General features: G+C 36.7%; 1 protein-coding gene and 1 pseudogene across 2 annotated transcripts; one reads left to right on the top strand and one right to left on the bottom strand.

The window, feature by feature from the left end:
- Positions 1-4,591: 4,591 nt before the first annotated feature.
- On the bottom strand, positions 4,592-10,497 carry LOC119787135 (sodium- and chloride-dependent betaine transporter-like). 2 transcript variants are annotated; one of them, XM_038290780.1, is made up of 13 exons: positions 10,198-10,497; positions 9,958-10,092; positions 9,686-9,823; positions 9,479-9,566; positions 9,041-9,173; positions 8,465-8,599; positions 7,183-7,286; positions 6,969-7,093; positions 6,782-6,894; positions 6,563-6,700; positions 6,348-6,450; positions 6,115-6,215; positions 4,594-5,045 (listed from the first exon to the last, which is right to left on the bottom strand). In XM_038290780.1, the coding sequence occupies exons 1-13, from the start codon at positions 10,376-10,378 to the stop codon at positions 4,830-4,832; spliced, it is 1,710 nt and encodes a 569-aa protein (XP_038146708.1). In that variant the 5' UTR covers positions 10,379-10,497; the 3' UTR covers positions 4,594-4,829. The 2 variants fall into 2 exon arrangements, with proteins under 2 accessions (XP_038146707.1, XP_038146708.1); XM_038290779.1 differs by having other exon boundaries at positions 4,592-5,045; positions 6,563-6,894.
- A 4,706-nt stretch (positions 10,498-15,203) lies between these two features.
- LOC119787136 lies at positions 15,204-27,096 on the top strand (annotated as a pseudogene).
- Positions 27,097-27,231: the final 135 nt, after the last annotated feature.

Raw genomic sequence — 27,231 nt, 5'->3', positions numbered from 1 at the left:
AACACTGGATTAGATGACAGTGTTCTGACGTGGAAGATGGGTTTATCTAATTTGCTTTAAAGGAAATATTAGTAACAGTGGTGTCTTTGTTGCACTGCATGTGGGTTGTACAGTAACTTTATCCTGTGAATCAGCTGTCTTGAGGGCTGAATACTGTAGAGGTTGCAGCTGTAGAAGTTCCTCTTCAACAACAGAAAAAATGCATCATGTCTGATCTCATTCAACAGATGCCCTCATGGAGCAAAAAGCAATGGTAAACCACCAGTGCTTGTCCACATTTCCAGACCACTCCCAGAAACACCACAGGATATCCTTTTACATGTTACAGTGCTTAGCTAATCCAAATACCAGTTCTACTGGCCCACTTGTGTGTTCACAGAAAGAGTCAGAGGGTGGGGTAACTGGGCAGTGTAAATATTACAGAGCAAGTCTCTGTGCAACACAATGCCTGCTGCCTCTCATCTGGCACACTGGGATAAAAGGAAAGCTTTTCTTTAAGCTCTTGTTTCCTTCTGTATTTTTCAAGTAAGAAAATGGTTAGAACACGGAAAAAAAAACAAAAAACACTTAAGAGATTCATTCACAAAAAGAGTTACATATTCATCTGAGCACCACCCCCCCACAGTGTGGGATACAGCTCAGCATCCAGCTAAGCCTCTTACTCGACAGCTGTGTCTCGCTCATTACAGTCATGTTGCTTGTACTGAAGATTTATTTTCACTGTGAATGCATTAGGAGGTGGGCATCAATGAGACTTAATGCAAAGAGATGACAATATGACCGTATCCTTCTTATGCTGCTATAACAATTACTGTCTTTCAAAATACAAAAAGAGTTGTGACTTAAGTGTTATTTAGCTGTGTTTTATCAAAGGAAAATAATGTATAAAGTAGTATAGATACATTAAAATGAATGAATGCAGCACTAAAACAAAACAAAGGTATTATTGTGTCATTTTAGCCAAATAAAAAATGTAACATGTCCTCAAATGAGGTTCACTAAATAAAAAATCAAAAAATCAAAGGAGAACTTCCAAATATTTTGTTTAATTCTATTTTCACACATTTTCTGAACTTCTATCAGAAAAAATACGATCAAAAAAGTACTTTACAAGTGTTTACAGCAAACGAATGATACTGTATATACAGTCTCTTATAAAGACTTTCTTTTCTTCACCAACTCTTTACTTTGTGAATATTGGTGGTACACTAATGCTAATGAAAGTGCTGCATGATTGTTAATCTGAATATGTAACTCAGATTTCAAAACACATATCAAAAAATTGTGGTACAAATAGCTCTGACTCAGTCCGACTCAAATATTGAGCATCTGTTGGCATAATTTTTCCAATTCTTGGCACATACAGCATTCTCCATTTAGTCTGGATTCTTCTTCTTGCTGTGGAAAATCCCCCACACAGCATGACGGTGGCAGCACCATGCTTCATTGTTATTGCTGTGCTCTAAGGGTGATGCTTTCTAGATTAGTGCTTGATATTTTATTGCATGCGCTCCATTTCTGGCCCTTAGCTGCTGCTCCCTTTTGAGCTTTGCGCTGTGTGAGATGTCTGGGATTGGGGTTGACCCTTACATAATGCATCGTGTGAAGAAATGTTTTCTGTGGGGTTTTATTCTATAGTAGGTGGCAGTTTGTTTTGTCCTTATTTGTTATGCTGTCTTTCTGTTTCCTGGAGGCTCAGGGATTTGGAGTCTTTGAGCTGTCAGATGGAATAGGATTAGTAAAAGAAGAAAGGGCAAGAAAAAAAAAGATATGAGACAGAGTGGGAAAAAAGAGACATAAACAAAGAAAGAGAAGAAAAAGAAACCAAATTCAGTTGGACCAAAAAGGATTTATTCAGCCGGGCTTTCCTTCTGTAAAGCTTGTAAAAAGGACCCAAATGCAGAGACTGAAGCTGGAGGTTACTTGCAGATTTTTTATCCAAAAAATTCAAAAAAGGCAAAAATACAAAAAACATAAATCCCCAAAAAACTGAGAACCAGGAATACTCACAACAAGGGGCAAAGAAATTACGGCAAACCAGCAACAGTGACTGAGCAGGAGGTGCATATATGGGAGAGAAAAACAAAGACCAGGCGTATCAGCAGATTGGGAGCAGGTGTGAACAGAGGAGTCTAGAAGGGATAAAGGGGAAATGGAGACTGATACAAGAGGGAAAATAAGAAATACCTAAGAACTCAAATACAATAAAAATTAACTAGAATAACACAAAACTGAGATAAAACCAGTGAAAACTCAAAGATAAAACTTAAACAGAACCAAAACCATGACAGGAACAGGTAATAGAAGAGCGTTTTGTGTTTAGATGCTCTTGAGATGTTTGATGTGATAGAGTGGCCTTATTATGTTTATGATGCTTGAGAAATTTGGCCTCAGGGTCACTTTCATAGATTGGGTTAAAATCATCAAAAAATCATCAATTAGGAAGAATGGGGATATCCAATCTGCTCTCTCTGCCTCGTGTCAGGGAACCCGTAGTGCATCCTGCTGTTTATTTTAGAGCTGGAGCCTCTGGTCTTTGGCATTAAAGGAGAGCTACACCTTAAAGACATCAAGTTAGGTGACACAGAGACTTATGTGAACCTGTACGCATATTATCTGCTACATAGATGATTCAATTGTCTCTGTACCAATTCCACTAAAATATATACATTTCTGTGGATTGTTACCTACATCTGTTGAACATAATCATGTCAATAGCGCCTCTAAAAATATATTTACTATGAAAAAAGGTAGCGTGTTCGATACTTATTTCATCTGCTGTATAGCAGATACCTTCTAAATCATTCTTATCTGGGGATTAAACTAAATAAAAAACCTTTTCAAAGCTAATTTTACAGAATCTGCTGAGTCTTGAAGAACCAAGCTCTTCTACTTTTTTGTAAATTTCTCCATATTTATAATGCATCTGTTTTTTAAGAAGCTGTATTCAATTATACTGTTCTTTATGGGTGGCTACAATTTACACAAGGGTATATTAGGTTTATAAACTTACCAATAAGGAAGGTTTGGGCCTGATTTTAAGCACTATCAATTGGATGCCAGCTCCAATTATCACAGTTTTTGTTATCTTGAAGTCAGATATGTGAAGAAGAATCATCCATCTGGATTTTAAACCCGCCTCTCATCATTTTATCAAGAGCATCCTGCTCTCCCTGGACACTAGGCAGCTAATATCAACCTTTCTCAGCTCTTTCACCAACAAAGTTTCCTTTGATTCAATTGGGACCCTTGGGCTAGGGACTTGAACTCTGTAATATCAGGAAAACGTTGGGAGGAGGGCCTGTTTTTGGTTCATTGTTGCTCTATTAACTCACAATATCAGATAATTCAGTTCAAGGTACTACACAGCTTGCAGAATAAAAAACAAACAAACAAAAAAACACATCTTTGTCCCTTTTATTTGATAAGTGCCTTATTGCCGAAGGCCACTACCACCTCTTTTCTGGCTCCAACCTAAACTGCTTGATTTCCTGTTTGCTGCACGTTTATCCTAACCCCATCCTGGCCTTCATTAGATGCTCTTTACATACTTCTGATCTACAGCATAACATCAGTAAGGGACATTGGTTGGAAAGAAACATATTCTTTTAACCAGTAGTCTTCCACCACCACAATCATGTTTGCCTACTGGCTCAGAGAAATGCAGTCAGTAATTCAAATAAAATGACTTTGTAAACACAAACCAACTGACAGAACACATTTGAGAGGATTTTGGGAGCTTTCCTGGCACAGTGTTGCAGAGTGCGACAAGCTCACAGGCGTGATAACAACCTGTAAGGCCTTAGGAGCAAATTTGACACTAAACTCAATTATTTTCCATGGAACTTGTTCAACGTTTATCACTATATTTTTTTCTGTAAACCTGATCTTGTCAACAATTTTTGGAGTGTGTGGAGGTTATGGGGTTCTATCCTGTCCTGTAAGGTAAAAAAATAAATAAATAAACTAGTATAAAAAGGCAAAGAGAGAAAAAAGGTGAAGGGATCAATTAAATAGAACTAAAAGTTACCAATTATTCTAATCAAGAGAAAAATATTCCCAAAATTTGAAATATAAAGCATTCTGTCAGAGAAAAATAGTCAATATAAATAAAACTAAAAGAACATATTTGATTTCCAGTTTTAAAGTTAGTCCAGTTTAATGTTATATGTACAGCTAATCTCAGAAAGAAACATCTCAGGAAGGAAAAAATATATATTTTCCAGAACAAGGCTCTACTGGAAATGTGTGCTGTGATATAACAAGAAAACTTAGAGATTATGACATATGAAGTTTTCATCAAGAAAAATAAATCATCTTAAACTTAGACATGCAGGTAAACACTGATTTTAGTCATAGGGTTTAATTATATTGATTTAATCCACCGACTGCTTACCAAATGTTAAAAACATTTTTAAAATCTCACAAAATACTTCAAATTCCAAGAGAAAACGGTGTCTGTGTTGAATATAAATGGCCATTAAAGATCAACAGTAGATAATCCAAAACAAATTCACTAATTCACTTAAATGTGGGGAGTGATAGGGCATAGAGTTTGGAATCCTGAGGTTCTGAGTTCGAGTCCCACAGACTGCCACTCTGGGTCCCTGAGCAAGACCCTTAACCCCAAACTGCTCCCTGGGCTCCCCACGATGTTTGCTTTTTTTGCGAGTTATATTTCATCAGACATCTGCAGATGTTCCAGCATGTCTCCTCTTGTTTCATCTCTTTCTTTTCTCTGTGGGATCAGATTATCAGCAGGACAGCAAAGGATGGACAGTTGCTAGAAAACAAGAAATTATCTTTTGTTTTAAGTTTCAGGAAATCTCTTATTGTGTATATATGGATTCAGTGTTCCTTTTGTTTCCCCTGACCTGTCTGATGGTTCCTGTTGTAACGCACAGCTGTCCAACTGCCCAAAGAGGCACCATGGCTACAGAGGACAGAGTCAGGATCCACCCCAGTGCATAAGACCAGTCAGGGTAAACATACCAGTCGTTGATCCTTAGGTGTTGGTAATCAACCAGATACAAGATGAGGGAAACCTGACAAGTTACATGAAGAAATAACTAAGTTTAAGGTTAAATATTTTGTAGACCAACTGATATTGCTGGAAAAGATAATTTTAATGTTCAAAATAAAGATTAAGAAAATAAAATGTGCTTTTAAAACTGAAGCAGAGTAGGAAAACATTTTCACAAGAGTGTCTGTCCATCCGTCCATCCATCACTATTATCTTGCCCAGGAGGCTTCCTAAGTAGATGGCTGTTCTACATCGGCTGAGTTCTTTTTATGCAGAGGAGCAGCAGCTCTATTCCAAGCATCCCGATGATGGAGCTCCTCTCCATATATCAAATGGCTGCCTCCACTGGTAGCTGATTTTGCCTGTTTGTATCTGGTAGCTCAGTTTTTCAGTTATGATCCCCATCTTATGACAACTGATAGACAGACTTTTCTTGAAATTGAAAGATAAACCTTTATAGGTTCATTTTTTTTCTTCACAACAACAGAACAATGCTAAACCTACATCACCTCATGTAGGGCCCCAGTCATCTGCATCGCCATGCTACCTTCCTTTATAAACAAGAACCAAGATTGTTGAACTTTATGGCTTTTGGCAGGTACTGAACCTCTGTCTGAGGTTAGGTCTCCACTTTTATATACAGCCAATTCACAACACATGTCATCTCAAGGCACTTTACAGAGACAATTCAACCAGATCATAGTCAGATTGGTTCAAAGTTTTCTATCTAAGGAAAACCAGCTGATTGCATGACTCATTGACTTGAAGCAATCCCTCACACCAAGCATGCTTGTATGGAACCTGCTGTAAGTTTATAAGGACCAGGTCGCCATACCTTGATGACATTCTTTAAAACTGTGCAGAGAAGAAAACAATCATAAAGTTTCTTTGGAATCACCAAAAACACATGTTGCTGTGTTTAATATTGCTCATTAAACACTTTTTTCGCACAATCAAGATGGATTCAAAATATGTGAAAAAATAATGGGGAAAAAAAGCACAAACAGTGAAACCAGATCGATGTCTAGGTTTTAATCTAACCTACCGCAGCTTAAGAACTTCTATAAAAATCTTAGACTTTTTAGACTCACCAATGATAGGAGAGGAATGAGAAATTTCCAGCATACTTTAAAGAAAACTGAAGGTCTCTTCCCTGTCATATCCTCAATGGTCTCAGAAAAACGGTCAGCACCTAATAAAATTTTAAAAGGATAATCTGGTCAAATGTTACAAAAGGAATATGAGGGGGAAAAAAAGATCTTGAACAACAAAAAGGTAATTTAGGTAATTTACTGTAAATTGTAGCGTATTGATCTGTTCTTACCAATTATCCAACCCACAGCCAGACATTCACATATTGCCATAAAATTCTGGCAAACTCTGGTGGAGCCGTAAAAATCTATCAGTTGGAAGATGTAAATTCCACCCTATAGGACAAAATAAAATAAAATCAAACATTAAAAAAATATTCAAGGTAAATCGTGTTTTCTTGGTTTTGCAGGTATTGTCATGAAAGGAAATATATATATATATATTTACCTCGGTTACCAAAGTCAGATGTACCAGAAAACTTGATAAGCAGATAAAAAGGACAAAGATCTCATGCTTCACTGGCACACGAAACAATTTTGGAAACAAGTCGGTTACAGTGGTGATAAAACTCTCCACTATGACAAACTTGGGGGTGAAACAAAGCAAATTAAGCATTAAAAGTATATCAGTTATTATGAATATAGTCAAGCAACCATCATATCTTACATGTGTGTCAACTGTAAGCAGAATCAGCATCAAAAAGAAGCAGAAGCTCCAGAACTGTGGTAAAGGCATCATGGCTGCAGCCTGAGGGTAAGCAATGAAGGCCAATCCTGGACCTGAGGTTCAGACAAGTATTTTTAAGAAGTTCTTGGTCTTCAAAATTCTTTTCTTTAATAACACATTTAAATACCTGACTCCACCACTGTGTCAACCGTCACACCCTGTTTCTGAGCCATGAATCCCAATACAGAGAAGACGACAAATCCAGCAACAAAACTTGTCCCACTGTTCAGCAGACAGAGCCAAAAGCAGTCTCTGTGGGAAGAATTTATTTCATGATATAGCAAATGTTAGACAGGAGTTTATATTTTCAAGTTAAAGATGCAAAGAAAATGATGACTTACTTGTAGCAGTCATTATTATACTCATTGTAACTTCCCAAGACATTAATTGTTCCTGCAGTTAGGCTGTAGGAGAAAAAGATTTGGGATCCTGCTTCTATCCAGACCTGAACGAAACCACCACAACAGCAACAAAATAATAATTATTTAATAAATTGTACATAATTAGTCAATTCTAAATGCTAAATAATTGGTTAGAATTATGTAAAACTGTACTCAAATTATTTAAGATATTAAAAGATTGTTATAGTTGGTTGATGTTGCATAAAAAATAACAGTAGCTAATAAGTTTTTTTTTATTTTTCCAAAGGAAAGTTAATTACCAAAAATGACTTGACAAACAACCAAACAATCATTGTGAGTGAGAGGTATAGAGACTATCAGAGACTTTGAATTCCTTTAAAACGATAGAATCGCAGTAGCTGAGAAATACAGCAGTATGTCATCTGCATAGTGGTAAAACTGAAAAACAAGTTAAGGAAGACTACATAAATTAAGCATCCCCAGCACTGAGTCATCACAGTTGTGACAGGAGAGCAATACACCTCCAGAGATGGGAAGTAACGAAGTACAAATACTTGGTTACTGTACTCAAGTAGATTTTTCTGATATTTTTACTTTACTTTACTACTTATTTTTATGGCGACTTTTTACTTCTACTCCTTACATTTTTACACAGATATCTGTGCTTTCTACTCCTTACATTTTAAAAAATTGGCTCGTTACTTTAGTTTTGAATCATTTCAATGGAGTTACCGTTATTATTTTTCACGTCATCAATACCAAATTCAATCTAATTGGATGGGAATCTACGTTGCATTTGACGCACCACTACAAGATGAATCAACAGATTCGGCGGTATTCATTGGCGGCAAATCATTGCAGCTTGGTGGCGGTGGCGTTCGCATAGTAGTATGGACAACGAGATGATTGAAAATGAACACAACGGAGATCTAGTCCTATTGGCAGACATCCATTTAAAATGTAGGCAACGGCATGAAAAAAGTGGTTTCTACTTTTACTTTTATACTTTAAGTAAATTTACAAGCCTGTACTTTGTTACTTTTACTTGAGTAAATAAGTTTAATCAGTACTTCAACTTTTACCAGAGTATTTTTAACACAAGTATCTGTACTTTTACTCATGTAAGGAAGGTGATTACTTTTGTCATCTCTGTACACCTGTAATACTAATTGCAATAATTAAGAAGCGTTGTTGTAAGTTTATCAAACTGAAGTACAATAAACAATGATCCTTAAGCCTTTAATCATTACACAATAGTCACCTCCAGATTAGCCAACCGTTTTAAATCAGGAAGTAGGTAATAGTAGATCCCTTGCCATGCCCCAGGTAAGGTCAGACCCCTGATAAGTAATACCAGGAGCATCACATAGGGGAATGTGGCAGTAAAATAGGCAATCTGAAACAAAAACACAACAGTTAATGTTAAGTCTGTAGAGTTCTATGCAGCATCAAGCCCTTCATACATATGTTGCGTATCAAGGACATTTTGCATAGCAAAGACACACATATATATGTATTTTATTGTTGTTATGCATTACTCGTATAGTGTTCTATCAAATTTAAAAAAACTCAACATGATTTGTGAATTTTTTTAATTAAATTTGATTTAAGGAATTTAAGGTTTTTAACCGAGGCCCACAATTGTGGCACCTTTAATTGTTTTACTTTATTTTCACATCTAAATAAATTTACTAAAATTCAATGGTTGATATGTCAATAATGTTAATCTCAAATTACTGTGAAGAGTATTTACAAATCTTTAACTATGCCATCAATCAGAGTGCATTGGAGCAGGATATGCAAATAAAACTGAAGGTTTTACGTCTTTTATTAAGACCTTTCCAGAGGACCTGACACCTTTCCAGATGCTGAAGTAACACAACACCCAGCAGGCTAGAAGACAACCAGCGAGCTCCCATCTCACAGCACCCAGCTCCTCAATGCCTGCAGACATGCCTAATACCCGGCGTCTAAGGATGTTAAACAGAGACATGTGATCTGAAATCAACAGTTGTACAGATGGAATAAGACTCACGTGTTACTTGTGAGGTTCTGGTGCAAAACTAAATTTTTAGCATGGAAATTTGCTGCAGAATTTTCTGAAACTACTATTCTTGCAGATGTTTGTGATCTACTTATTTCATTCATTAGCAAATTAATTGAAATCTGCATAAAACAGAATAGAAAAGGAGGGATTACGAAAAAAAAGGCACAAAAATCTTCCTGTAATTATATAAATCATGTTGAAGAGGCTTTAAAAAAAGTGAATACCCACTCCCAGAACTCAGCTGCAGCAGAGGAAGAGTTGGTCTGACTTGTAGTCACATTAGGAGAAGTGGAGGTCATGATATCGATGCAGTTAGCTAGATTTTTGGAAAATCATTTTAAAATTTATATTTATTTACGATCTTTTTTGGAGTTTGTATAACTCTAAGCATTTTTTATTTTAGTAAAATCAGCAAAGTATTTTTAATCATCTTACCTGTGTTCCAGGTGTTGTTACAGCTGGCCCAGGGAAGATGGGACCTAAACGAGAACAGGAGGTAGAAGAGAGCCCAGGCTTCAATCAAAATGTAGATGAAGAAACAAAGTGAAATCATCAGCTGTCCAACTCCAATTCCTGCAAAGGAAATGCAAAGTTTTTACACAGACCGTCTATAAACAGAAAGAGTTAAGAACTGTATTCAATATTTCTGAAATGGAGTATTTTTTCTTTTTTAGATGACTTTAGAGTTTTCTTATTCACCATCTCACCTTGTGCTAGAGGACAGAGTTTTGTCCAGCATGTGATAAATCCTTCCTGGGTGAACTGACCAACTGAAGTCTCAAGCAGAAACAGAGGAATCCCACAAACAACTGCTAACAGGCCGTAAGGCACCAGGAACGCACCTGTAATTCACAAACAAGAAATGTACTCGCTACGCAAAGAGAAATGAAAGTACTTCTCTCTTAAACAGACAAATCAATTAAATCAAGTTCAAACTTCTAACCTACCTCCCCCGTTTCTGTAGCAGAGGTAGGGAAACCTCCATACATTTCCCAGACCAACAATACTTCCTGCAACAACCAGAACATATTCAGCTTTACTGAACCACTGTCCTCTGTCTCCTGTTTTTCTAAGATTTTCTCTTTTCTCTCTGTGTTTGCTCTTTGGAAGATCTTTAGATTCCTCCATTTTGTTTATCTACCTTCTAAAATCTAAATTAAACTTTTATCTTCCTCACTAACTGCCTATTATTTCTATGAATGGAATGATCCACGCTCTGGAGGTGGATATATCTCTGTAATACAGGAAAAAAATGGGTTCTTAAACAAGAAGAAACTTTTTTTAAGGGGTTGGGGATAGATGCCTGAGGCATTTTTAGAGGTCAAGATTTGCATACACCCTTTATAAGCTTGATTTGAAATTAGGAAAATGTAAAATAATGTTTTTCTCCACCTTTTTATAAAAAGCTGCCACTAAAATGGTCATCTCAGCCAATTTTTATCATTTACAAAAAGATATCACAAAATAATAGAAACAAAACTATCTCCAGTATGATATCGGATATCTTTCTGTCTCCCCCTTCAACTAACAGAAACAGAAACATATTTCGTTTTTGGCAGAGGTGCGTTCAAATGTAGAAATTTGTATGTCATCATTTACATGTAAATTATATACTAATGAAAAGCTTTGAGTACTTTCCAGGACTTATGAAAAAGAGTTTGAATGTGAGCACACAACATGAGGCATTTTCTTGCCTCGCTCTTGTTTGAAAGGTTTAGTCTAATTCCAAGAGGACAAACGGTTCTTGCATTTTTTTCTTCAAACATTCATAAATAAACTTCTTGGATGTCTCCTCAGCAGTTCTTATCATATAAATGTTGCAGTGTTTCTGTTTATTACTCTCTATAGGTATAGCTGTTTGTAATGTCCTGAGCTATCTCTATAGTTATGCTGCTATAAGCTTAGACTTCTGGAGGACATGGGGACCCCATTTCATCATTCTGCTTCATTCTATCTCTATTCTCCCACTCTGCAGAATGTGTTAGTTCAATCTCTAAGGTTATGCTCTCTCTGCTTTTTCTCATAGTAGCTTTGCCTCGTCTGTTCCTGTTTGGCTGTGACTCCATCCTGGAGAGAAATATCAGCTGTGCTGCTTCCATCAACATCCTTGTTTATAGATGCTGGAGATCGGCCTGTTTTCCAGTGTAGTCCTGTTTCTCTGACTGTGACTGGCTGGACGTGCCCTCTATATCCTCTGACATGGAAGCTGGCTTGGAGCTCGTCTGCCTGGCTGTGTGTTTCCTGGACGGCGCCGCATTTTACAGTTACTTTTTGTATCTCTGCTTCTGTCTCCTTGAACCCCAGTCAGCCTCAGCAGATGGCCGCTCACACTGAGCCTGGTTCTGCTGGAGGCAGACATGGGCATTGTAGAGTCAACAAGTCATCTCCATGTCATGTATTTGTTCTACCCAGCCACTGAAGCAGGTGAGTCCAATCTTCACCGTGAATTAACCTGTGCAGATTGGACTCACCTCGTTAATTGGCTGGGTAGATTAAATACATGACATGGAGATGACTTGTTGACTCCACATTGCCCATGTCTGGCTTGAGGTTTCTTCCTGTTAAAAGGGAGTTTTTCCTCTCCACTGTCGCTACAAGCATGCTTAGTGTGAGGGGTTGCATTTGAGTCAATGAGTCGATGCAATCAACTGGTTTTCCTTAGATAGAAAACTTTGTATCAATTTGACTGTATGATCTGGTTGAACTGTAAAGCGCCTTGAGATGACTTGTGTTGTGAATTGGCGCTATATAAATAAACTGAATTGAATTAATGCACAACTTCTTACCACTGTTCTTATATCGTCATCGCCTTGTGGTCTTTTGATTCATCTGGGACCAGGTTGTTTGGGCAGCAGTCTCAGCAGAGGCTCCCAGACTTCTCTTTCCACAGACACCTCCTCCAGTTCTGTTGGGGAAAGCCTGAGGTGCTCCTCACCCTATCTCTAATGGGATTGAACAGACATTAACGCATTTGCACGTTGTAATTTTCCCAAATTGACTATTCGACAATGAAAGTCGAATTTTAGTTGGTGTGTCATTCTATCATGACATCAAATTAAGTCACAGCCGCGGGGAGATTCAACTGAAACTTACTTACAATACATCTAGCTGATAGTCTTTTTGTCATATCAGGTAGGTCTAATTCAGCTTTATTACTAACTGTAGTGGGTTTTCTACTAAGGCCATAGAATAAGCCAATAAGAGACCAATTTTCGGCTTTGCCTACAGTAATTAAGTCAATTAGTTTGCAAGTTGACCTTCAGGTAAATGCCCTACCAGCCACCAGAGGTGGATAATCCAGATAAACAAAGTAAAAACCCAGCCTTATTTTCCTTCATCTTTAACTTAACTAGAACGTAACTAGAATCAGAATCAGATTTATTGCCAGGAAAGTGTGCACTTACAAGGAATTATGACCTGATGTTGATGATGCAGACAAATTCAACATTAACCAGGTGATTAGTCTGCATTGTGGAGCTGGAAATGCAAATAGTTGGAACTGATCTCAGTACAGGCCTTTTACTTTCTGGACCTGGATCTTCCAGGATCTCGTGCTTTTGGTCATGATCCAGATTTCATGACAATAGGTGAGGGTAGAAAAAATAGACCCGCTGGTAAATCCGCCTACTCACTTAGCTCTTTCTTCACCATGACTGACCGCCGCATCGTTAGCCTTATAACACCAATCATACCTATCTGTCTATCAATCCTGCGATCCATTCTCCCCTCACTCGGGATCAGGACCCCAAGATATAGTACCGGTACTTGAACTCTTTTTGAGGCAGGAACCCTCCTCCAGCCTGAAGGGGAGAAGTCACCTTTTTCTGGCTGAGGCCACAGACTTGGAGGAGCTGATTCTCATCTGGCCACCTCACATTCAGCTGCAAATTGCCACCGTGCACTCTTTAGGTCTTGGAAGGAGGGAGCCAGCCAAACCCCCTCCAGTCCTTCGCTGTGCCTAGAAATCCTGCCCATAAAGGTTATGAACAGAACCGGTGACAGAGGGCAGCCCTGGAACAGGTCCGACGAACTAAGTACACAACACTGGGGAGTTTCTGAGTCAATTTAAAACTATAAGAAAACAAATTATAAGTTAATTATATGGTCTTCAGCACCTAATTGGGAATATCGTTGGGACTTGGAAGTTTATGGACGTTTATTTGCAGTCTCTTGAAAGGTATTCATCCCTTTTGAACCTCCTGAACAGCAAATCAAAACCACTAAATCTGGTGATGACCACATCTGTTCTGGTCACACCTGTTAAAGGTATTGTGGAGGATTTTCTTGAAGATCCGCCCTCTCCACTTAAAAAAAAATGCATGTGCGAGAACATGCATGAGCCCATTTCTCCTCATGCACATTCTGTTTAAAAGTTGCTGTTCTCATAGCTCCAATAATGCTTTGCTATGAGAGCTCTCTGCGCAACTGAGGCCTTTCTTTTCCTCTCGTACACTTCCTAGACACTTTTTCTCTTATAACCTTCAGTCATTTTCAAAGAACAGCGGTGAGAAAGGTGAGCTGAATGACTGTCTGAAACCGTAGCCATATCACCACAGATATATGCTGAAAGTGAGCATGCACAGAAAAAGATAGCTAAATGGACAAGCACGTAGGACGCCATCACCAGAATGATTGACATTAGGAGGACCACTTATTTAGATGATCCACCAGGAAAGGAAAGATCATCCTCTATACTTTCAATCACTTGAAGGATGGTATTATTTTAACCATTTAGGGCTCCAAATTCTCTGGAGAATTGAAAAACATAAAACTGTCTACACATTTTTAAAGAAAAAACAACATACTATATAAAAAGGCAAAAATTTCTCCACAAAACTTTTCAAGTGGCAGTTTTCTCATTGCTTTTTGATAGTTACCACCTATTGATGGATCAAAAGCATTAAGAGTTTGCATAACTACCACAATGTGACATATTTTACATATGATAACCTAAAACCCTTTTAAATTATTTTTTGCTGTCACTGCCCTGCTATTTCCACAACTGTCAGTGTTCTGTGAATTGTTAAAAGCTTGAGTTATTGTTTTATAACCTGACCCTACTTTAAACCTCTGTACAGCTTTCTCCCTGGTCTTCATGGTGCTGTTTTTCCATGCCTTCAACAATCTTCTGAGGCCTTTACAAAACAGCTGCATTTAAACTTGGACTAAATTACATATTGATGTACTCTGTTTAGTATTAAGGTGTATTCTAAAGGTAAGACATCGCACAGAGGTGTATTTACAGTAGGTGTAGGAGGATAAGAATTATCTGAATTTATATACAGCACATGCCCGACATTTCATATTTTTATTGGTGTTTTTTTTTTTTTTTTTTTTTTTTGATGTACCATTTAACTTGACAATAATGTCCTATTTAGTACTGGTCCATCGGATAAAATCTCAATAAAATTGCTTGTTGTCAAATTAAATTGAAATGTCACAAACTGTAAAAAGTTTAAAGGGGTATCAATATTTTTTGCATAGTTGCCAATTTAAACAACAGACACATTGTTTTCTACATTAAAAACTGTTCTGCTAATCCTACTACAGTAATAGATTGTTGTGTTACTGTGATCATAGCTTGTTGAGCTCTCAGGTTTCCACCTTTACTAAAAAGCATGTAAAAATGTATGAGTATTAAAGATTGTCCATATTTAGTAATTCTAAATGCAACATATTACTTTCAACATTTTGTGAAAATACAACACTCTTAAGGATAAGGACTACAGTATATTCATCTACTTTTTTCCTTGCAGTTTTGCACTTCTAAAACCTTAAGCGACCTGAAGAGTTCTTCTACACCTGCTTTGAAGTTTTGCAAAGCAAATATTGTGTGTTCAACTTTAAAATCTATTCAAATACTGTTCAACATGAAAAAAAGTCTTTAATAAAATTAGGTAAAATACTGGATAAAAACTCAACGTCTTTTTATACACCAGCAACAGATGAAGTCACAGGTTTTGAAATGAGTAGAGAGAGAGGAAAAACTGAAAATCCGTTACGGGTTGGAGATAGAGGACAGTGGGCCAGTAAGACAGAATATGTTTTAGTTGTTGCAGGGAATGTAGTGGGCCTGGGCAACGTGTGGAGATTTCCCTATCTTTGCTACAAGAATGGAGGAGGTAAAAAAAATAAAAAAAACTTTTATAGCAATGATACCAAGTATGATTTAAAGGTAAACTGCAACGGTAAAAGAGGTAGTATTGTTTTCTCCCTATGCATAGGTGCCTTTTTGGTGCCGTATACCCTGCTGGCAGTGATGTGTGGCATACCTCTTTTCCTAATGGAGACTTCATTCGGCCAGTACACCCAGGAAGGATTCCTCAGCTGCTGGAGAAAACTCTGTCCATTAGCACAAGGTAAGATGTTACAGACCTAATGTATTAAATCAGTTAAACCAGAGGAATACAGGATTAAACCCAAATGTGTATGCTCTTTTTAGGAATTGGTTATGGATTTTTAATGATGAAACTCTATGAGTTGATGTATATATTGGTCCAAGTCTGGGCACTCTTCTACCTGGTTTCCTCATTCAGATCCCAACTACCCTGGGCAAGCTGTGACAATCCCTGGAACACAGGTAAGACACGTTCTTCATGCTTATAAAAACAATGCTCTAAAAACCCAAGTTAGATACATTGGCTCATTCCTTATAGAGTTTTCTATTGTACTTTGGCTTTAGGATTGTTTTACATGATCACTTATTGTATTTATATTGCAACGAGTTAATTTGTATGATGATGATGATGAAATATTACCTTGTAAATTAAGCAGTCCAACTAAACCATGATTATTTATTAATTAAGGATTGGAAGCTTTGCCTGTTTTTCCCTCCATTCATGTCCAGTTAACTGTCTCTGACTTCAGTCTTTTAATTCATCTAATGTCACTGCAACTCATCACAACACCACATCTGCTGCAACGGAGTTCTGGGAGTGAGTCCAAACTACTTGCTGTTAATGAAAAACATCTAATGAAATTATTTTCATCAGAGTTAAGCTCATTTTTAAATTGGGTGTCATATATGTTTAGCTGAGTGGGGGTTTGTAGAGGCCCCAAAACAGAGACAGCGGCTGAGGTGGTTTCTTGCAAGTTTAATAATTAGAGTGGTGGCAACAGAAGCATAAAACCTGAAATAACCCTGTCACACCTTGACGATTTAGACCAGTGTACTCCTGATGTACAGAAAATCTTGAAAAAATGCTGGCATATGTTGGATAAGTTAGGGGTATGTTTTCTATAAGTTATGAGCATGCTGAAGCACGCTGACACACGTCGATGTTTATGCAGCGTACGCTCATACATATGTTACAGGTAAGTTATCAGATCGTTGACATTCGTTAATTGCAAGTTACTCATAAGTCGTGGTGTCCAGCTTAACAAAAACCTATGAGTAATTTGTGCATAACTTATGCGTAACTTTTTAAAAACTTATCAATGCATATCAATGTATCTGACGTGTTCCAGACGACCGTTGAACATTTTTCTAACATAGAGCTACTGTATAATGGCGTATTGACAGCGTTTTGATATCACAGGGGGTTCACAGTAAGAAACAGTCAGTACTCCTCCAGACTGCATTGCCATCATAGGGTGAGAGAGAAGGAGAGCGGGATGGATCCTCCCTGCGTTTACGCCCACGTCCACGACCAACAAACTTTCTAACAGACATGACGTTGAACCTGTTGTGACTGCAAACCTCTTTCTTTCTTTTTCTTTTTCTATTATTCATTCTTTTTTGGGGGGCCAAGATGAAAACAGCAGCAAGGCTAAAATCGGGATCAAAGACATCTTTTTATGAAGGCCAGGCACCTCCAAGCGCATTGCTGCCCCCCTCAGGACACTGGCTTGTGACATTTCATGAGCATTACGCTGCCGTACTTCATGCATATGTTAGGCTGTCGGTGGACATAAGTTCTGGACTCGTTATGAATGTGCTATGTATGCACCCAAAATTTAACAATACACAGAGTTCCGCATATGCCACTGTTTTAGGAGATTCTGGGACATCAGGCATGCGCTGTCTAAATCGGCAAGGTGAGACCAAATTGGAGCACAGGGATTCAGGTGGGAATAAAGAGAATCCAGAATAACTGCAGAGGATTATATATGGCAGACACAATAATGAATAGAGTTATCAACTGATTGGGAGCAGGTGTGGACAGAAGAAGGTAGAAGGGATCTATGGGGGAAGTACAGAGGCACTAGGGGGCAAAAGAGAAAATTTATCATGTTAATGATAAATCTTCCTCATGCTCCAGGGTTACCTGTGGAGTACCACAAGGATCAGTGCAAGGGTCAATTTACTTTACTATACATATTGTCTCCCAATAAAATTATTCTACTTGGTAGAATTATTGGACATCGTGGTTTTCATTTCCACTGTTATGCTGATGATACCCAGCTATATCTGTCTATAAATCCAGATGAAGCTAACCCATTACATAGATTACAGGCATGTCTTGAAGACATAAAAGCCTGGATGACTCTTAACTATCTGCTGCTGAATGCAGACAAAACAGAAGTTGTTGTCTTTGGACCAGAGTCTTTGAAAATGAACTGATTAGTCACTTCATTTGGATGGCATTAAATTTATCTCAGAAAATAAAGTAAGAAATTTCGTTTTTTATCGATACCTTTTATTTAAATCCCATTTCAAAGAGGTTTCTAGAAATTCCTTCTTTCATCTCTGGAATATTGCCAAAATGAGAAATATCCTGTCCTGTGGTGATGCTGAGAAACTACTGTAGTCTATGCACTTCAAGGCTGGACTCTTGTAATACTATATTATTAGGGGGTCCACAAACTGTAGTTAAAAGCCTTCAGCTGGTCGAAAATGCAGCAGCGAGAGTTCAGAGGAAAAAGTAAAAAGAGAGATCATATTCCTTCCTGTTAAAAGGGAGTTTTCCTCAACATGCATGCTTGGTGTAAGGGATTGCTCTCAAGTCATCTAGTCGATGGAATCATCTGGTTGTCCTTAGAAAACTTTGAACCAATATTACTGTATGATCTGGTTGAATTGTCTCTGTAAAATGCCTTGAGATCGTGTGTTGTGAATTGGTGCTGTACTGTATAAATAAACTGAGTTGAATTATACTGTACCACTTATTACTGTTTGTTTTTCTCCACAGAAATCGCGTATTGAACCTATCTTCAGGCATTCATGATTTGGGCAGCCTGAGCTGGGAGCTTGTTTTGTGTCTTCTGGTCAGCTGGATTTTATGTTACTTCAGTATTTGGAAAGGCATCAGATCTTCTGGAAAGGTGGATCGAACTTTAAACACGACCCTCGTATATATGTTGTAAGGAGAAAAAAAGTTATTGATTTTGATCTTTGTTTAGGTTGCATACTTTACAGCCACCTTTCCTTATGTGATGCTCCTCGTCCTCCTGATCAGAGGATTGACTTTGCCTGGAGCTTGGGAAGGGATTTATTTCTACCTGTATCCAGACCTTAAACGGCTGGCTAACTTTGAGGTACATTGCTCCACAGCTATAATGTGTTTCCTTACAATGTGAGCATCCAACTTATTATACTAAGTCTGTAAGCAAATTGTATAAATCATGACCAGCTTTCGAGTGAAATGGAGACGAAGCTTTTGTTTGGTCTTTGTTTCCATTTTGTGTTACTTTGAGCTCTCTTTTTAAAAAACTATATTCCAAGCTTGTCTGAACTAATTCATTGTTGGTCATAGTTATCCCCCTTACCAGTAATGAGGTCTGTATGATGTTTATATTGTATTCCAGACATTAGTATCTCTTGAATTTCCTTATAATCACCTAGGATAAGCAGAGATACAAAGAAACCCCCTGGATTTGTGTGAATATATATATATATATATATATATATATATATATATATATATATATATATATATATATATATATATATATATATATATATATATATATATATATATATATATATATATATATATATATATATATATATATATATATATATATATATGCTGTCCAGTTTAATTTCTTATATTTTATATTATTTTTTTATATTATCTCATATTTTCAGTTTCACCGATCTCTTTGTTAATGTCAAGGTAAATTTGTTGTGAATGACACTAATGTTTGAACAAAATGAACCCTCTGAATTTAACCCATCCCCTTGGGGAGCAGTGGGCTGCCATTGTGCAGCGCCCAGGGAGCAGTGTGGGGTTTACCTTTATAGGGCAGATTACCATTTTTGATCCCTTGCATACCCCTTACAAATGGAGTTTTTCCCCCCAGAAGCACAAGATCTATATCCAGCCATTCAGCAAAGATACTGCTACATGGCTGTACATCTTATTTTGGCATTTGACCAATTACATGAGCCCTTGGATGATATATTACGCACTGTAAATTAGGTTGTAAAAAAAAAAAAATTAACAACTCAAGAAAAAAAATTTAAAAAGCTAATTGAAAAGTCAATTAATAAGCAGAGGTAACAATTATATTTAGGTTTATAAACTAAAAAATGTAAGTGCCAGTATCAGCATTAATGCCTCTAGGGTTATGTTGTACCAATACAAATGTGTTTCTTTCACTCTGAGTGTTTTTCATGAATTTCTAATAGAAGCACTTTTGTTATTTTTCTTAATATATTCAGGCAAGTTGGCATTACTTGTTAGTACATTGACATTGATTTTTGCCATCAAAATATCCATATTTTTCTAACGTTACAAAGGTAATAAGGTCTTGTCCTGGATTCCAATAAAACTATTGGCTTGAAATTTTGATTTTCAAAGTATTTCACTGAGTGCCCTTTTAAGGGTTAAGGGTCTTTGCTCAGGGACCCATAGTTGCAGTCTGTGGGAGTGGGGGTCGAACTCAGAACCTCATGATTCCAAGCACAATGCCCTAACCACTAATCCACCGGTCCCCAAAGCAGGCATTAGCATGAAGGGTGTTGTCTAAGAATCCACACTGGCAGCTCATTCCCCCCAGCTGGGATACGAACCCAAACCTTCCTATTTTGCAGGTTGGGTGACTTACTGCTTATACTAGCCAGCAGCTAACGCCAATAATATCACATACTGCAAACTAGTTCAAACATTAGACTTGTGGCTGCATTGTTGAACAAATGAACCTAGTCCATGTCAAGAAAATCCCCATCGTAGTATAAATGTAACACCAAGATATAGTATAGGGAAGACAGTTTACCAACTCTTACTGTGAGAAGTAGCTTTGTCCATTGTAAAAAGTGGTGTGGTACTAGAATGAGAATCACATCTACTCACAAGAATAATTTTTCTTATAGACAAGCAATGTGAAGCATAGTATTGCAAAAGCACCACTTGGATTCGGACCACAGAGGTCATTCCCATCTGTGACATGCATCTCACAGCTGAAAGCTTCTAAGACTAAAAAAGTCACAGAAGAGAAGTCTGAGGTACCTGGCTAGTGACTGAGTATCTCTACAGCCGCTGGACACATCACTGTAGGAGAGAGTCCACCCTCCATCAGGGAAAGATTGCACTCAAGTTTAAATACAAACATAGAGAAATTATATGTTAAATTATTTCACAGTTAGATGAACCTGAATTGTTTTTTGTATGGTATTGGGCTGATTTTCAGTGAAATTGTTTTACTTGTGTTTTGAAATCACTGTTGTGAATTAGTGTTTACTAGATAAAAATAAATAAACCAAAATGAAATGTCAGCCAACAGGAATAATTTATTGGTCCATTGTTCAGTGTATGTGCTCCTTGAACTTTGACACACAAATAATCATGTCCCTTAGGTCTATTTAGGTGCTTGGTTTCTCATTATAAACAGGAACCTTCTTTACCTTTGGTTTATTTATAAAACTGGTTTGGATCTCATCTCTGTCTTTTAAATGACTGAATTTGCATCATGTGTCAAGCTCAACCTTTTACAGCAGCAGCAGTTACACTTCTGAATATTTCAGGTCTGGATGGAGGCATCATCACAGATCTTCTTCTCCTACAGCCTGGTTATTGGAACTCTGAGTGTTCTGGGAAGCTACAATCACTACAACAACAACTGCTACAAGTACGTCCCATCCATTATCCGCTGTACTGACGTTTGGAGAAATATTGATTCATATTATTTTTATCTAAATCATAAGCTTCATGAACTCCTTGGCTGTTCTTTTGTTGACCCACAGGGACTGTTTCTGGCTCTGCCTGCTGAACAGTGTTACCAGCTTCATAGCTGGGTTTGTGGTTTTCTCTGTTCTGGGATACATGGCTCAAAAACAGGGTGTGACTGTTGACAGTGTGGCTGAATCAGGTATATGTTTTGTTTTTAGTTTTAAACGTTATGCATTGATCTTAATATTTAGTTTAAAATTGTAAATTGCTTTGCAAAGTCCTGACGAAAGGTCTTTATAACTACATACCATATGTGAACAAGTCTAGAGAGGAAACTGGCTGGGCCATCCGAAATAAGCAGAGTAAGAAAATGATTACTGTTGTATTCTTTGATAAAAAAGAAACAAAAATTACACAAAAAACTACAGAAGCACATTGCATTCACCAAAGAAAAAAAATTTGACAGCTTATTTCATAATTACGAGATCGGTATCTCGTAATTACGTGATAACATCTCATAATTACCAGATACTGATCTCATAATTATAAGATCTTATCTCATAAATACGAGATACCGATCTCGTAATTATGAGATCTTATCTGGTAATTATGAGAAAAGATCTCATAATATTAAGATCATATCTCATAATTACGAGATCGGAATCTCATAATTACGAGATAAGATCTCATAACTATGAGCGACAATCAGTATCTGGCAATACTTTCTTACCCTTTCATACTATTAAGATCTTTTCTCATAATTATGAGATAACATCTCATAATTACGATATAAGCTCTCTGATGTTTTTTTCTTTGGTGATTGCAATACAAACCCTGTAGGGTTATTTTAAATATGTTTTATCAAACCATAACTGTATGTTAAGGAAATTTTCAGAAAAATAACAATTATAACAATATTAAAACATATATTGTTTAAGATTTATACCCTTCATTTTCAATTTTACCCTTCGTTTCATCTGATGTAAAATCATGAGAGATTTAAATTAACTGCTGCATAAATAAGGAGAAGAAAAAAAACACCCACAAGTGTATAATAAGGCTTTAATCAAATTGTGTGACTTTTTTGGTCTGAAAATCTGATTAGCAAACTTTTATACTTTAGAAAAAATGAGTAATGTTCAACGATGTGATCCCGTTAGATTTCAAATAAAGATTTACCATGTATTATTTTAATATGACCCTGAAAAAATCTTTGGAATGGGCTTAATTTTCTTGTATCAAAAATAATTCATGCAAATTATGCATTAAATCTATAAAGCCATGAAGGATGTGTCCGGGTGAACGGCACAAAACCTTCTAGATACTCTTAAGCTTAAAGTTACTCATACACCTGTCAGGTTAAGATTGAATGCAAACTATCATTCTAGACATGTTTGCTTTTGTCCATGAGTGAAACTGAAAAAATACAACTCAGTTCAAGCCATGGGGGAGTGGCGACCTAGGGCATAGGGCTTGGAATCCTGAAGTTGTGAGTTCAAAACCTACTCCCACAGACTGCTACTCTGGGTCTCTGAGCAAGACCCTTAACCCCACACTGCTCCCCTGGCGCTGCACATGGAATTAGGATGCCCACTGCTTCCTAAGAGGATGGGTTAAAATTAGAGGGTTAATTTCTCCATTGTAAGATCAAATGAGTATTTTTTTCCCCCTCCAAGTTAAAAATCCAGTTCTGTTGAGAGAGCAAAACATTAGGGTGATGGAAAGGATGCTTTCTGACCTACATAAAGCTCATCACAAAGATAAATAATGAAAATATCTGGGTAAAAGTCAGAAGGGTTTTACTGCTATTAACAGCAAGAGATTAGTCCTATAGTTATTGAGGATGATATAAATAATATAAAAAAATCCAACATTTTATAAATATATATAAAGAAACTCACATTTTTATTATATCAGATATACTAAATGAAAATGATTGAACCTAATTGTGCAGGAGAATTGAAAAATTTGGAGCTTAAGTTTGGCTACAAAATGTAATTAAGACATTGTGTTCACATAAACAATAACCTAATAATTTATTTTTACTTCAATTAGCATCTAGGAATGGGCGTGTTTTGGTGGTGCAGTGATTAGTCCTTGACGTGGCAGACCCGGATTTGAATCCAGCTTGAATCTTGCTGCATGTCTTTCCCCCTCTCTCATACCCCCTTTCCTGTCAGCCTACTGTCCTAAAAATGAGCCAATAGTGCCAAGAGAACTAAAAAAAAATAAAAATAAAATAAAAAACTCAAAGAAAAAAAAAAGTTTCTAGGAAGATTAACTTAGCTGGTTGATACGTTGTGTGTATTTTTTTCCATGCTGTGTACTACATGAGCACTGATTGTTTTTATGTATCTCTAATGGACAGGTCCAGGTCTGGCCTTCATTGCTTACCCTCAGGCTACAGCTATGATGCCTTTTCCACATTTCTGGACTGTTTGCTTTTTCCTGATGCTGATTTTACTCAGTGTTGATACACATGTAAGAAAGTACGGTAGCTTCACCGTTTACCTACAGTTTAAAAAGTTAGAATTTCAGTGATATGGCTGCACTAATTGTTGAACAATTAAAATTAAATGCAATAATCAGGGTGATGTCTCTGCTGCATATTCCTTTGTCTCCAGTTTGTGACGGTGGAGAGTGTGATCACTTCAGTCTGCGACTTATCTCCAGATTTTTTTCATGTCCCAAGGAGACGTGAGATCTTTGTCCTCATCCTCTGTTCATCCTTTTTTCTCTTACATTTGCCTTTGGTCACTCAGGTAAAAAAGAATAAAACAAAATGAAACTTTAAATCTTTCAAAGTTGTTCTTTTTAATTCACTTTGTTGAAATTTTCTCCTGTTTGTTTCAGGGAGGACTTTACATATTCCAGCTTATTGATTACTATGCTTGCACCAGAGCATGTCAGGATTTTATGAGTGTATGCCAATGCCTTGCTGTGGCCTGGCTATTCGGTAAGTTCATATTATTTAGAAATGACTATTTTACTTGGACCATTGCAGTTATTTGAAAGGAATAAATATGGACCAAATGTGCCACTCTCAAGGTTTATTTGCAAACTTGAAATAATATTACCACAGTATTATTATTTCAAACTTTAAAACATATCAGGAAAAGCTAAGTATGTTTATTCAGAGGGAGAAGAAATTGTTCATATTTATAAAATCCCACTGTGACAATTTATTGGTTTCTCTAACTGATGCTGATCTTTTATCAGGAAGTGATCGCCTTTTAAGTATAATTGAAGACATGACGGGACACAGACCATCTTTTTTCTTTAAATTTTGCTGGAAATTTGTCATTCCTCTGGTGTCAGCGGTGAGATATATATATATTTTTTGTTTTATCTTTGGTTTTAACCACAATTAACATAAACAACCATTTTTATTCCTTTTCAGGTTTCCTTTGTTTTGTATCTGGTTGATTATCAGCACCTGAAGATAAATAACTCGTATGTTTACCCTGACTGGGCGTACGCTCTGGATTGGATCATGTCTATGTCCTCAGTTCTTATGGTGCCACTGTGGGCCGCTGGACAGCTTTTTTTCACAGAAGGAACCTTCAGACAGGTTGGTCCTCAATTCACTTTTCCATTTGAGATTAAAAAATGGAAAATGAAATAATTCAGCATTAAATCAATAGAAACCAAAAAGTTATTTAACATTGCACCATAACATCCGAAACCCAGAATTGAAAATTTATAGTATTGCTTCAACATTTTCATAGTAGTTAAAAGGTAATACAGTATTTCTCCTTGAACTTTCTTACATTTTTTCACATTACAAGCAAAAACCACTATATAGTTTAATGTTATTTTTTGCTTGAGGTGCATATTTTATAAAAATAAAGGATGTTACTTATCTGTTCCCTTTATTTTTTGAGCAGTGTATAAATATTTATTTTCATGGTTTGATGCTGAGAGCTCTCCTTGCTCCAAGATCAGCCTAACGCTTGAGGGGCGTCAAGGGTTAAGCTTTTATCAGCCTCATTTTGCAAAATTCTTGCCTATTTTGCATACCCAAATGGAAAAGCAAATGACTTAGGAACTATAAGCCCAACTTACATGTGCAATACATTATTTGAAAGATAACACCTTCTAGTTTCTGAATATATACATAAAAAATTAAACACAGCCCAAGCTGCATTGGTTTAAACATGCCTAAAAGTTTATTTTTTTTTTTATTCCCGAAAATAATACGTCTTTTTTGAACAGCAGTAATAAAGACATGCTTGCTTGTTGTGGCTGCTTTGTCATGTTTACATTTTGACATGCTGCTATATCTGGGTTAATCGTGCTTTGGTGCTCACTGTGTCCATAAAATGAACATAGTGGTTGAATTGTGGAGAATCCAAGCTTTCCAACAATGTCTAACATGTCTACATTAGCAATCATTTTACTGGTGAAATTTTCATGCATTCTGAATTATTATTTGTAAACCCAGATTTTGAGAGGTTAAAAGCTCACAAGGCACGTCCAACGCTCGATATGCATAATGATGCATTCAGAAAGAACATTTCCCTTTCTTTCTAATCTGATGCTTTTCTCCTGTAATAGGTCACAGGAGAGCCCTATATTCTAATTTACCAGTGACAATAATCACAACCTTAAACAGAAGACTTTAAGATTGTAATTGGCCTATTCATGTTTCCTTAAACTTGGAGTGAAAGATTATCTAACCTATTCTGACCAATGGGGAGTTCCCCAAACAGTGTAGAATGTCCAGTCATAAATCTCATCCAGCTAATCCAACTTCTAGCTTTTTTTTTAATCTTTTTTTTTTTTAACTCTAAACTCTATTTTATCTTTTAAATAAATTTAATATCTAACATATATATATAAAATATATATAACACATATAACATACATATATATATATATATAGCACCAACAGTTTTGTACAAAATCATTTAGATATTTATACATAAAGGTTTTTAAGTGTTGCTTTTTAATAGTAATCTTTTTTTTAGAAATCTTACTCACTGGTTTTCTCCTGATTAAACTTTCAGCGTTTGAATGTGCTTTGCCAACCAGCTGAAGATCGCCGTGAACAAAAAACCAGGGGAGTCCAGCAGAGCAACTCTGAAGGCTTGATATGAACTTCAAAGTCCAACATAAACCTCTCATAATAACAGTTCTGTGATAAAAGAAATTTGACCTTTTCTTGTGAAATGTTAAAGGTTCTTTTAGTTTCTCAAACTAATCATGTATTGTGTCTTAGCATAGAGTCGGAAAGATTTGAATGTGAGAATGACATATTGATTCTTTCCTGGTAATGCAAAGTTAATACAGCAGATTTGCTTTTAAGGGAGATATGCTGAGGTTTTTTTTAACTTTTATTTTGAAAACCTTTAAGGGAGATTCTAATTGGTTTATGTTGATCTGAGCTTTTGTAAACCTTTAATTATTGAGATGACAAGTTTTTCAGTCCTTTAGTGGCCTAGATGTTGAAAATAGATATGTATGTAGCTCAATTAACTTTGAGTCCTACAAATAACATTTGGAAAATAGCAAATTAAAAGCAGTCAGAAATCTTTGCCTTGTTTCTGCATTTTAATGTATTTTCTTTAGGCTTACGTTTAAATGTGATGTCACACCCTATATTCCCCTTACTTGTTGCCAAGCTGCTGCTCCAGTAAATTACATCATATAAAATGTAGCTGTTACCAATCACAGTAGGTCAGAGGTCTTCAACACGGGGTCCGCGACCCCTAGGGGTCAAGATGTACTGCTTGGGGGTCACAAAAGTTTTGGTTGATAACTTTTTTTTTTTTTTAAGATTCCCCCCTGCAATTTTGTTCCACTAATTGAAATGTCTTTAAATCCACATTAACATGAATTCAACACACTGTAGTAAACAGATAAATGGAGGCAGAAGATGTCTTTCAGTCATCAATGATCACATTCAGGGACACACAGGAGCTCTTT

This window comes from Cyprinodon tularosa, unplaced genomic scaffold (assembly GCF_016077235.1).
Source record: "Cyprinodon tularosa strain WSP-4 unplaced genomic scaffold, ASM1607723v1 ctg289, whole genome shotgun sequence".
Lineage (NCBI taxonomy): Eukaryota > Metazoa > Chordata > Actinopteri > Cyprinodontiformes > Cyprinodontidae > Cyprinodon > Cyprinodon tularosa.
The sequence above is the reverse complement of the archived record's forward strand: the minus strand, read 5'-3'. Positions and strand labels throughout refer to the sequence as shown.

Bases quoted from the DNA above. Each gene is read 5' to 3' on its own strand.
- LOC119787135 (XM_038290779.1), bottom strand. From the start codon at position 10,378: ATGGAGGAATCTAAAGATCTTCCAAAGAGCAAACACAGAGAGAAAAGA. The intron at 8,600-9,040 runs GTCTTAATAAAA...TTTTTGTTTCAG, and splicing joins GTGTCAGGTCCTCTGGAAAG to ATTGCCTATTTTACTGCCAC. The intron at 6,216-6,347 runs GTAAGAACAGAT...AAATTTTATTAG, and splicing joins GGCTGTGGGTTGGATAATTG to GTGCTGACCGTTTTTCTGAG.